This window comes from Erpetoichthys calabaricus, chromosome 9, assembly GCF_900747795.2.
Source record: "Erpetoichthys calabaricus chromosome 9, fErpCal1.3, whole genome shotgun sequence".
Classification (NCBI taxonomy): Eukaryota; Metazoa; Chordata; class Cladistia; order Polypteriformes; family Polypteridae; genus Erpetoichthys; species Erpetoichthys calabaricus.
This window is the reverse complement of record NC_041402.2, coordinates 132,888,853-132,901,590: the sequence shown is the minus strand read 5'-3', so window position 1 is coordinate 132,901,590 and position 12,738 is coordinate 132,888,853. Positions and strand designations below refer to the sequence as shown.

Genomic DNA, 12,738 nt, shown 5'->3' with positions numbered 1-12,738 from the left:
ATCAAGTTTTAAATATTTTCTAATGTTCTTCTTGAAGAATTACACTAAATTAAATGAACCTGCTACTCTACTCTTTTCTTTGTTTTTGTACAATGCAATTTTTAACATACTGAAATTATCTTTCTCCTTGATTGACATAAAAAGTAGTAAATCATAGATTTCTGGTCTATAAATCTTTGAATCTCTGGTCTAGTCTTGAATCTTAAACCAGTGACTTCCATTTCTTACATATGAATGGAACAAACTGATTTTAATGTGAATGTATATGTGGCAGCTATCACTGATGTGACAAAGTACAACACAGTATGGAATACCGGCACCATTTTAAATGATTTTGTAAGTTTTTTTTACATGGGTCACTGAATGTAATTGGCAAATATAACCATTGGCACATGAGGCCATGCAATTAGCTCCCCCCACAGGTAAATAGATATGTAGATAACCACTTAGCTAAGGAGGAAGTACACACTGCTTGTAATTGCTAGCTTCTTAAGTATTTGTACCAACCATGTAATCCCTGTGACTATAGAGGCTTAGAGGGTGAAGCAAAACCCTGATCGATTCTAACACGGAGGTATCACATATCTGACAGTCCCAAGTCATGGTGGATCTCCGTATCAGCATTATGTCTGTTAAATTTCTCTGAAGTGGTGTAAAAGACTGCAGGATGATTGAGGACCATGTCAAAAAACCATACTACTTACAGTTTAAACCTTGATTTAAATTATTTGTGTTTAGTAATTTAAAGTACAAAAATATTACTTCACTATCATCTTATTAATAATTCAGTAACATTTTTCTGTAATATAAGCAATAAAACAATATGCATTTTGCTGAATCCTATTAAAGAACATTTTTCAGTATAAGTTCAGACTCCCATACATAACTGGGTTATACACTTCCACAGGAACATAACTTGTTAGTAACATCTGCAGTGAAAAATAATTCATTGTTTCATAAAATTCTTAATAGAAAATTCAATCTGAATGGTTCTGTATAAAAAGAACAAATAATTTATGTTAAAATTACAAAAGAAGATCTCTTAATGAGTGTAATAAAATTAATATGAAACATCAGGTTGAAATAGTATAGCTTATTTGTATAGCTTAAATTGTGGCCTTTCTGTTCAATCAAAACCCAGAAGAATCTGAATATTCTGTGTTTCCAGAGCATCGGTCTTCTGCACTTGACATAATAAGGTTAACAATAGAAAATGTTTACCTGAATCCTTTTCATTCTCCAGTTCCATAATACATTCGAGAAACATTTGTAAAATGCATGGGATGCAGTGATTTTGTAAAAGCTCAGTCAGTATCATTTCCTCTTCGTTCAAGCTGTCAATTTCAATTTCACTCACCATAAACTGTATAAGAAACCAAATAGGAAGCAAATAAAATACATTAAAAACAAAAAATGTTGTAGGTATAATACGTAAGGCACAAATCAGCATAATTAACAAAAATGTGTAATTTAAAAGTACAGTGGAACCTTGGTTCACGAACGTCTCAGTACACGTACAACTCGGTTTACGACCAAAAAGTTTGCCAAACTTTTGCCTCGGTTCGCGACCACACACTCGGTATACGAACAAGCCAGGTTCCCTTTTGGTTTGTACATGTTCAGTCTCTCCCTGTGCATTTCCTGTGCAGCGAGCAAGAAAGAGAGCGCGAGACACACACACACACACACACACACACACACACACACACACACACACAGGCAGTGCGAGACAGAGAGAGCCGCACACACACAGGAGCGCTCTAGACAGACACACACACAGGTGCTCCAGGCTCGCAAAAGAGAGACGCACGCACGCACACACAGGCGCGCACACACACAGGAGCGCTAGAGAGACACACACACAGGCGCTCCAGGCTCGCAAAAGAGAGACGCACGCACACACACACAGGCACAAGAGAGACAGCGAGCGAGGGACACATAAGGTAGAGAAGGCTTGTTTTTGTTTTCAGTTCTATTTACAGTGATCGGTTCATAGCCTGCATTGTTGCAATGTTACTTTTCTTGGTGGTTTATTAAATTACGGATTTTTCAAATGTTCATTTTTTCCCCTGTGCTTAAAACTCATTAAAAAAAGTGTTTTTAACGAGTGGTTCCTAGCACTATAGCGCGAACTATTGCAGTGTTAGTTTTCTCTGTTGTTCAAGGTTTTCTCAGTGTTATTCAATGTTTTTACATTTAGTTTACCATTACGCTGTGCATTCTATGGTATAATTATATTTGTGCTTAAAAACTAAAAAATATATATATTTACATACAGTTTGTACGGTCTGGAACGGATTAATTGTATTTACATACAATCCTATGGGAGAAATCGCATCGGTTCACGACCAACTCGGTTTACGACCAGAGTTTTGGAACGAATTTTCCACTGTACAGTGATCCCCCGCTATATCGTGGTTCAGCTATCGCACCCCCGCTATATCGAGGATTTTTCTGTGGAACATCTAAGTTTCTATTGGGGAAATCAGCGGTTTTATAGTGAATTTTTTATGGGTTTTTGACAACTTTTTACGATGAAATAAGCATTTTTCTATTCTAAACTATTAATATTAACAATGTATTACTGTAATTAACATAGTACTAGGGTGTTGTACCGTTTTAGCCATTATGAATGTAGAGAAGAGCCAAGCAAAATGACACCTTTTATTGGCTAACTAAAAAGATTACAATATGCAAGCTTTCGAGGCAACTCGGGCCCCTTCTTCAGGCAAGATGTAATCATTATTACATTTCATAATTCATAACAAAGCATACAGTTTTCAGCAGTCACTATGTGTGCTAGACAAAAGTTAGTTATTATAAATTATAATTTTGTTCTAACGAACGTAACATTTAAGCAATACACTAGTAAATCATAAAACATACTGCTACGTAAAGGAATACGAAGACAGAGTTGCAATTCATAACGAATGTACATACAGTGCATCTGGAAAGTATTCACAGCGCCATCACTTTTTCCACATTTTGTTATGTTACAGCCTTATTCCAAAATGGATTAAATACATTTTTTTCCTCAGAATTCTACACACAACACCCCATAATGACAACGTGAAAAAAGTTTACTTGAGGTTTTTGCAAATTTATTAAAAATAAAAAAAATTGAGAAAGCACATGTACATAAGTATTCACAGCCTTTGCCATGAAGCTCAAAATTGAGCTCAGGTGCATCCTGTTTCCCCTGATCATCCTTGAGATGTTTCTGCAGCTTAATTGGAGTCCACCTGTAGTAAATTCAGTTGATTGGACATGATTTGTAAAGGCACACACCGGTCTATATAAGGTCCCACAGTTGACAGTTCATGTCAGAGCACAAACCAAGCATGAAGTAAAAGGAATTGTCTGTAGACCTCCGAGACAGGATTGTCTCGAGGCACAAATCTGGGGAAGGTTACAGAAAAATTTCTGCTGCTTTGAAGGTCCCAATGAGCACAGTGGCCTCCATCATCCATAAGTGGAAGAAGTTCGAAACCACCAGGACTCTTCCTAGAGCTGGCCGGCCATCTAAACTGAGCGATCGAGGGAGAAGGGCCTTAGTCAGGGAGGTGACCAAGAACCCGATGGTCACTCTGTCAGAGCTCCAGAGGTCCTCTGTGGAGAGAGGAGAACCTTGCAGAAGGACAACCATCTCTGCAGCAATCCACCAATCAGGCCTGTATGGTAGAGTGGCCAGACGGAAGCCACTCCTTAGTAAAAGGCACATGGCAGCCCGCCTGGAGTTTGCCAAAAGGCACCTGAAGGACTCTCAGACCATGAGAAAGAAAATTCTCTGGTCTGATGAGGCAAAGATTGAACTCTTTAATGTGAATGCCAGACGTCACATTTGGAGGAAACCAGGCACCGCTCATCACCAGGCCAATACCATCCCTACAGTGAAGCATGGTGGTGGCAGCATCATGCTGTGGGGATGTTTTTCAGCGGCAAGAACTGGGAGACTAGTCAGGATAAAGGGAAAGATGACTGCAGCAATGTACAGAGACATCCTGGATGAAAACCTGCTCCAGAACGCTCTTGACCTCAAACTGGGGCGACGGTTCATCTTTCAGCAGGACAACGACCCTAAGCACACAGCCAAGACATCAAAGTAGTGGCTTCAGGACAACTCTGTGAATGTCCTTGAGTGGCCCAGCCAGAGCCCACACTTGAATCCGATTGAACATCTCTAGAGAGATCTTAAAATGGCTGTGCACCGACGCTTCCCATCCAACCTGATGGAGCTTGAGAGGTGCTGCAAAGAGGAATGGGCGAAACTGGCCAAGGATAGGTGTGCCAAGCTTGTGGCATCATATTCAAACAGACTTGAGGCTGTAATTGCTGCCAAAGGTGCATCAACAAAGTATTGAGCAAAGGCTGTGAATACTTATGTACATGTGATTTCTCAGTTTTTAAATTTTTAATAAATTTGCAAAAACCTCAAGTAAACTTTTTTCATGTTGTCATTATGGGGTGTTGTGTGTAGAATTCTGAGGAAAAAAATGAATTTAATCCATTTTGGAATAAGGCTGTAACATAACAAAATGTGGAAAAAGTGATGCGCTGTGAATACTTTCCGGATGCACTATATGCTATTTCATTTGTCACTACGTATTATAATGTATAATAGCTATAACATAACTGTAAATATGGACTAAAATGCAGTAAAAAGTCAATATGTTTATAAAATAATGAACATTTAAGCAATACAGTAAATCATTAAAAATACGTACATTGTACACTATGGTAGACAAAGAGTTTCGCGTTACAGTACCCAGATGATTTCTTACAAGGCCCGTTATTAGCTGAAAGAGGAGACTCAACCAATAAGAGCGGGATTTTCATTCTCATGGGCTTTGATTGGCTGCTGCTAACGTGGTGTAATCTCGCAAGAACAGCAAGCGTGGGTCCCCAATGCATCTTAGTTCTCTGTGTATCACGAACCTTGCTTGTGGTCCGATTGTTGTGAGCAAACTTTTTGTGAACTTTTAGTTTTGTTTTAGGCCCTACGATGGCTCCCAAGTGTCCTTCTATAGAGCACATTTTCACTAATCACTGATGGGTCTGGAACCTAACTTCAACGATAGGCAGGGTATCACCTGTATATTAATTTTATTTTCTGGGGTCTCACTGAATTTCACAGTGAAATTATTGCCATTTCCATTTTAACACACCTAGGTCAAATTGTTCAATTCACCCTTTGCAGTCATTTGCTGTAATGTGCAATTATATAATAGTTATTCTGAGTTGATATGTTTCTTATATTAAGGATGTCACCATACCAATGCCAGTGAAAATTTACAATACTTGAATGAGATTTCGATTTTTGCTGTAGTTATCAATGGCTTTTTATTAAGGTACCTATATTTATTAAAGTGAGCATTATTTTTTTTTTTTTTTAATACATAAATACTTACAGTAACAACAGATTTTAAAATACCGGCACATCCATCAAGTGGATACCCAGCTATCACTTAAGTAGTTTTTGCATTGATAAATATCAAAATACAAAGCATGGCTTGAATTTTAATTTGTGGCACAGATGAGGATCCCTACAGTGCAACAACAAATGGGTAGTTTATAACCTTGGGGAGGTGGCAGTTTGGATTTCATTGCAGGGTTTAAAAAGAATGATATATCTTGAACTTCTTTCTTCATTTATCTTACCATGTGCACATTCTAAATATATTCTCTGACATTATCGGTCCATTAACTGAGAAATACTGTTTAAAATCCACACTAAATAAAACAATTTAAACATTATTATATATGCACTTCTGAATTAGTGAATTCCAAGATTATTCCAGTAGTACTAGGGTGTTGTACCGTGTTAGCCATTATGAATGTAGAGAAAAGCCAAGCAAAATGACACCTTTTATTGGCTAACTAGAAAGATTACAATATGCAAGCTTTCGAGGCAACTCAGGCCCCTTCTTCAGGCAAGATGTAATCAAGATGTAATTGATTACATCTTGCCTGAAGAAGGGGCCTGAGTTGCCTCGAAAGCTTGCATATTGTAATCTTTCTAGTTAGCCAATAAAAGGTGTCATTTTGCTTGGCTTTTCTCTAAGATTATTCCAGATATTTCCATTTAAACCAACTCTTTAAAGCTGTTTTTGTAATAGTTTTTAAAGTCTGGCTTGTCAGTCAACCAATCAGCTAGGTTTGGAATATTTGCTATTGTGTGTTTAAGTGATTATGCATTTCTGTTAACGCAGCACACATATTATTAGGGAGATGTGCTTTGTCCTTCAAAGCACTGAAGCACTTAATAAATTTTACTTTGGTATTAACACATGGAGCTACTCATGTCACTGCCGGTATAAACAAACCAAATAGGTACTTGATTTGAATTTTGCATTGATGTTTCTTGCTACAACTGCTGTTAGCACTGGCCGTCCTTCCATATCCCACATTCCAACATACTGTATAGATTGGTTAGAAAATGGACAGATGCAACTTGGACTGATGAACATCTGTGGAAGTGCTGATTACAATCAGAGAATGAATGCAAAGCCTCTTCATTTATCAGGCATGTGTAGAACAATAAAAGCAATTCATCTTGTAAACCTTTAATTTACTGTGAAACACCTAGACCTCATTTGATTGGTGATGTTATTTCATTCACAAAGCAAGCACAGATCTGTTTCTGAATTAATTCCATAATGGGATAAAAGTGGAAATAACTCAATCCTGTGCGTTTTAATCCCCCCCAAAGACATAAGCCCTGCTGTATTTCTTTTCAATATGACACAGTGCTGTATCATTACAACAGGGGAGGCATTTTTTTTTATGTTTTTACCATTTTTCTCATGTATTACTGTGCCTTCCAGAGTACATTGTGTACCTGCAGGTGCACAAGTGCAGTACTAGCTTCTTCAACAGTATCAATACTGAAAAAAATCTGGCACCATAGTGTTTTTGGAACTTTAGTACAGAATTAGTACAAAAGTATAATTTTTTGTGACTTCCCTATTAAGCAGTAATGGATATTATCAAAATAGGAACATGACCAATAACTCTTATTTTCATATTAAAATTGTGTTTTAAACACAATTCAAAGGAGAATTACAACAATATGATAGGTAGCAATCTAGATTTCAATCCAAGCTAAAACGCTTTCAAGATAAAAGTACTTTTTTTCTCCCCAAGTTCTTCTAAAAGCCAAATTCCAGACTTTATCACCACTACATTTAATTGGTTTTTGTGTGTACTGACTGTGATTTCTTGCCTTGAGCCAAATGAGGTCTGGGATAAATGTATGGATACCTTATAATAGTGACAAGACACAAAATTACAGCATCAACAGTAGTTACCTCTAAATCTGGTTTTGAGATGGGGTGATTAAACACCATCAGTGACATGAGAACAGGCATTTAACAATGACATTACTTATTAGTAAAGCAATGAATCCCTTTACCCATATTTTTCCACTAACCGTTCCTTGCACCGTGCTGTATGGTTAACTATTTCAGAGACTCCGGTAAGATCAGGGCTCCATCAATAAATTTGCTCACACTCACATTTCAAAGTGAAAAATCTTTGCACAACTGATTTGGCAAAGCACATTTTTGATTAAAGCATGAATACAGGAAGACTTTTAGACAATGGATGTTTTCACTCAACTTTCACAAGATAGTACACTACACTGATCACAGCATTGCGAGTTAATATCCCAGGAGATTTTTAATAATGTTCATTACAAAGACTTGATGGGTGGTGGAATAATAAATATGGATAATTAGTCTGAGTAGCCCTATTTAATGTATTTTGTTGGTGGCAGCTAGTCAGAGATGTCTCCTATTTTAGCTGCTGAAGTTTTCAAAAAATGTAGTACACTACAACCAGGCCTGATTATTAGGAGGTACATAATAAGTTAATTCTGACTGCTGATCATATGAATATTTATTTGGGAACATAAATTAAAATAACAGAAATGTTTCTCAATAAATGTGAAACAAACAACCAACACGACATTGTAGAATGTTTCATAACCTTACACAGTGTCAAAATGGATTATGTTTAATGGAAAAAACACACTTAGGACAGGACTTAGGACAGCAGACAGGTAATGTGAGATAAACTAAATTGAAGTTACGTTTATATGGTGGCTAATAGAAATGAAATATAGAACATCATATATTTGTGTTTTTTAAATAAACACAATAATTAGGGAAAATGCAGCACTGCACGAACACAATTGTTGACCCTCTATATTTTTTCCCCAGGAAAAAATATTTTTGCCCAATGAAAGAAGTTCACAACATGACCATGGGGTGTTTATTGATGCATTTAGTTTGCTTGAAAGTTTAAACACAACAGAACTACTGTAACTGGAAATAGAAACAAATTAACGATTCAACCCCTGAATTGGAACGAAGTAAGTGGAAAGAATGCAAAAACACCTTAATGAGTGCTCGACAGCTTTCTTGTGCATAAGATTTAAAAAAAATAAGGCATTTCTGGCATATACAGCGACAAAGTGGTCTGCCAATAGGCAATGTTATCGACCATCTCAGCCATAATCCCCATGATATTATGGATACTTTTGTCAAAAATTACTCTCTTACTTTGCCATATGTTTACATTTGAAAAGTTTGGAATATGAACTTCAATAACTGTAAGTTTCCAGGTTTGTTTAAACTTCCCAAGCCAGTTTAATATGACATTCAAGAAATTTGCCTTAATGATTCAAGTCAAATTTACTTTTTCTTGCAGGCATTACGGTTTACATAAAAGCATATAAAAATAAAAAGGTTTTTAGTAAACGGTTTACATATTTCACACGACATTCACACATGGTGGCCAAAAACCTATTTTACACACATGTTCACTAATTCTTTCATTGAGGTGTTTCCATCAACTTTCCCCAGCAAGTACAAATGGGTCCATTTTATCAAAATTGTCAGAAAAATGGAAAATAAAAGGGAAGAATTCTTGTGATCCTACAAACCTCTCAAAAATTATTCTGCTAAAAGCCTGCTAAAAATAACTAAAACAATTACTTAACTGCAATTTTAATATATATTACCTTACTCAGTTCTGGCTCTGGTAATACACTTTCAAGTCTTTCAAAATACTCTATAAGTCTCTTTTCTAGGGCGGCTGTAAACAGCTCTCCATACTCCTTTTTCAAGTCGTTCTGGAATAAAATAATAATAATAATATTAAACAGGTTGTAATTATCTGCAGTTGAAAGTCAGTCAAAAATACACAAACAAACAAGAATTTAAACCAACTCCTAGACTGATACTGCCTCATCCTCTCCATAGGGGTGCTTTCTCCTTCCGCCATGTCACTTACCATAAAAAATCTGTGAGTGCAGGTCAGTTTGCAGAGTTTACCACTACCTCCACTTTTTTGACTTACCAGAATGTATCAACTCATAAGCTTTCAATCAAGCCTAAGACCAAGGCACTAGCCACAGAAGGACAGATCTTAGCATTTTAGATAAATTAGATTAGATAGATCTGGTGGTTTGAACACACATTAGAATAACTAAAAAGGGAAGAAAATTATAAAGAAAGAAAACTTCTAACTTGGCTGTCACAGTGAGGCATTATGCGGACATTTTGCTGTTGGTATAAAAAAGCCCCAGTAGTGCTTCTTGACACATTTCTTCTGAATAAATCGCTGACTGAAAGTTCTCACTGTCAGTGTACCAGAGAGTGGAGGAGGGATACAATAATTAATTGATGTAATCGAATAAGCTACTAAAAAGTTTAATCAAATTCTATTTTCTTAATCGACCAGATGTCCCTGTCCCTTCCTTACATGCACACCAGTATGCTAGGACTCTCTATACTTTTAAGTAGGCAGCAGCTGCACCATATTCAGCAGAAGAAAGTTCCTCCAAATACTGGGCAAAATTCTCCTATGTGTGGTGTATTTCACTTAAAAGTCAGGGAAAATGGTTGTTCACTGTGCAAAAAACAGACGGAAGTATAGAACAGAAAAAGCCAACAATACCATAAGTAACTCACTTGCACTTAACTTTCCGACAATAGTTCTTTTGTGCTGTGAAGCTCTTATAAATAATAAACGTTTAAACATGATGATGGAGGTAACAAGTAAAGGGAATATAAAAATTGCTTGTTGTGCAGTCATTTCCCCTTCAGAACAAAGTGTGAAGCTATGCCAAAGTCAGCTCCGTAAAAAAATCTCTTTAAGAGCTAAGTTTCCTTTCTCCTGCAATATGATTTCAGTTGGTATCATGTATATAATACAAAACATTATTAAGCCACTATATGCCAAATATAACCTTGCAGCTATATTCACAACGTCTAGGAATAACAGCTATTTCAATTTAAGATGGATTATAAAAAAATGTGAAATGAGTCTTGGAGTGGATTCAATATACAGTGAGGAACATAAGTATTTGAACACCCTGCAATTTTGCAAGTTTTCCCACTTAGAAATCATGGAGGGGTCTGAAATTCACATTGTAGGTGCATTCCCACTGTGAGAGACAGAATGTAAAAAAAAAATCAGGAAATCACATTGTATGATTTGTACAGAATTTATTTGTATTGCACTGCTGCACATAAGTATTTGAACACCTGGTAATCAGCAAGAATTCTGGCTCTCAAAGACCTGTTACTCTGCCTTTAAGAAGTCCACCTCTACTCCACTTAGTAATCTTAATTAGTAGCACCTGTCTGAGCTCTTTAAAGACACCTGTCCACCCCACAGTCAGTCAGACTCCACCTACTACCATGGGCAAGACCACAGAGCTGTCAAAAGACACCAGACAAAATTGTGGACCTCCACAAGGCTGGAAAGGGCTACGGGGCAATAGCCAAGCAGCTTGGTGAAAATCGATCAACTGTTGGAGCAATTGTCAGAAAATGGAAGAGACTAAAGACGACTGTCAGTCTCCCTCAGACTGGGGTTCCATGCAAGATCTCACCTCATGGGGTATCACAGATGATACGAAAGGTGAGGAATCAGCCCAGAACTACACATGTGGAGCTGGTCAATGACATGAAGAGAGCTGGGACCACAGTTTCAAAGGTCACTGTCGGTAGAACACTATGCCATCATGGTTTCAAATCACGCATTGCACGTAAGGTTCCTCTGCTCAAGTCATCACATGTCCAAGCCCATCTGAAGTTTGCCAATGACCATCTGGATGATCCAGAGGAGGCATGGGAGAAAGTCATGTGGTCAGATGAGACCAAAATAGAACTTTTTGGTCTAAACTTCACTCGCCGTGTTTGGAGGAAAAAGATGTAGGAGTTGCATCCCAAGAACACCATCCCTACTGTGAAGCATGGGGGTGGAAACAACATGCTTTGGGGGTGCTTTTCTGCGAAGGGGACAGGACGACTGCACTGTATTAAGGAGAGGATGAATGGGGCCATGTATTGTGAGATTTTGAGCAACAACCTCCTTCCCTCAGTCAGAGCACTGAAGATGGGTCGTGGCTGGGTCTTCCAACATGACAATGACCCGAAGCACACAGCCAGGATAACCAAGGAGTGGCTCCGTAAGAAGCATATCAAGGTTCTGGAGTGGCCTAGCCAGTCTCCAGACCTAAATCCAATCAAAAATCTTTGGAGGGAGCTGAAACTCCATGTTTCTCAGCGCCAGCCCCGGAACCTGACAGATCTAGAGGAGATCTGTGTGGAGGTGTGGGCCAAAATCCCTGTTGCAGTGTATGCAAACCTGGTCAAGAACTACAGGAAATGTTTGACCTCTGTAATTGCAAACAAAGGCTTCTGTACCAAATATTAACACTGATTTTCTCAGGTGTTCAAATACTTATGTGCAGCAGTGCAATACAAATAAATTCTGTACAAATCATACAATGTGATTCCCTGAATTTTTTATTACATTCTGTCTCTCACAGTGGGAATGCACCTACAATATGAATTTCAGACCCCTCCATGATTTCTAAGTGGGAAAACTTGCAAAATCGCAGGGTGTTCAAATACTTATGTTCCTCACTGTAACAATGAGGTTGAAAAGAATCAAAAACTAATTATTTGGACTTGTTTCAAGTTGGACTGCTAACATACATTTATATTGAGTCCATTATTAATCAAAAAAAAAAAAAAAACGTTACATTTATGCTTTTTTATTTAAACTAGGGGGCTTCGCTCGCCAATCCCCCCCCCACGCTACGCATCAGCCACTTCCCGTCCTTGCCAGTCACATTGTGAAGAGGGGGGCTGAACGCACCCCAAGGAGACACGGTTGCTTCTCCAAAACCCCCTCTTAAACGGTGATACAATGGGAAACAAAAACAGTTTTTTTTTATCTCCTCTTTGCTCGATCAGCTGCTGGTTTGCTGCTACTGCCGTGCCGCGTGATCTACATCTTGTGTGGCATTTCGAACATTTATAAGCCTGTACAGCAGCTGTCCTTTTGTCTCACTGCCTTGTCTCTTTTCTCCCCCAGACATCCTCTGCTCCTGTTGGGAGTCCTGCTCCAGAGGTGCACCCCTATGAAGAGGAAGATTTTCTATTCTTTAATTGAGAAACGGAACTGTCCCCTCCTGGCAACACAAATTAGATGATCTACAAGTCTCCGATTTAAAGTTTAAATCTGAACAATATATATGATCTCTTTTCACCGAGTAATAATTTCTGTTTACTTGCGCTAATGTGATCTTTACTATCATTTTTTTGAGACTTTCAAATTTTCCTACTTCCATCATCTCTAACCTGCTCTGCATGTATATCGCGCCAACGTTTTTGAATTCTTTACGACGTTCTACTTTGTCATCTACTCTTTGTCTTTTTC

At 37.8% G+C, this 12,738-nt stretch overlaps 1 protein-coding gene across 1 annotated transcript in view; it reads right to left on the bottom strand.

The window, feature by feature from the left end:
- Positions 1-12,738, bottom strand: part of LOC114658118 (uncharacterized) — a 56,168-nt gene that overhangs the window by 8,510 nt on the left and 34,920 nt on the right. Inside the window, exons 5-6 of the mRNA XM_028810168.2 lie at positions 9,023-9,133; positions 1,222-1,363 (exon numbers count right to left, since the gene is read on the bottom strand). Of these exons, the coding sequence (XP_028666001.2) occupies positions 1,222-1,363; positions 9,023-9,133 (253 nt within the window). The remainder of the gene's footprint in view (positions 1-1,221; positions 1,364-9,022; positions 9,134-12,738) is intronic.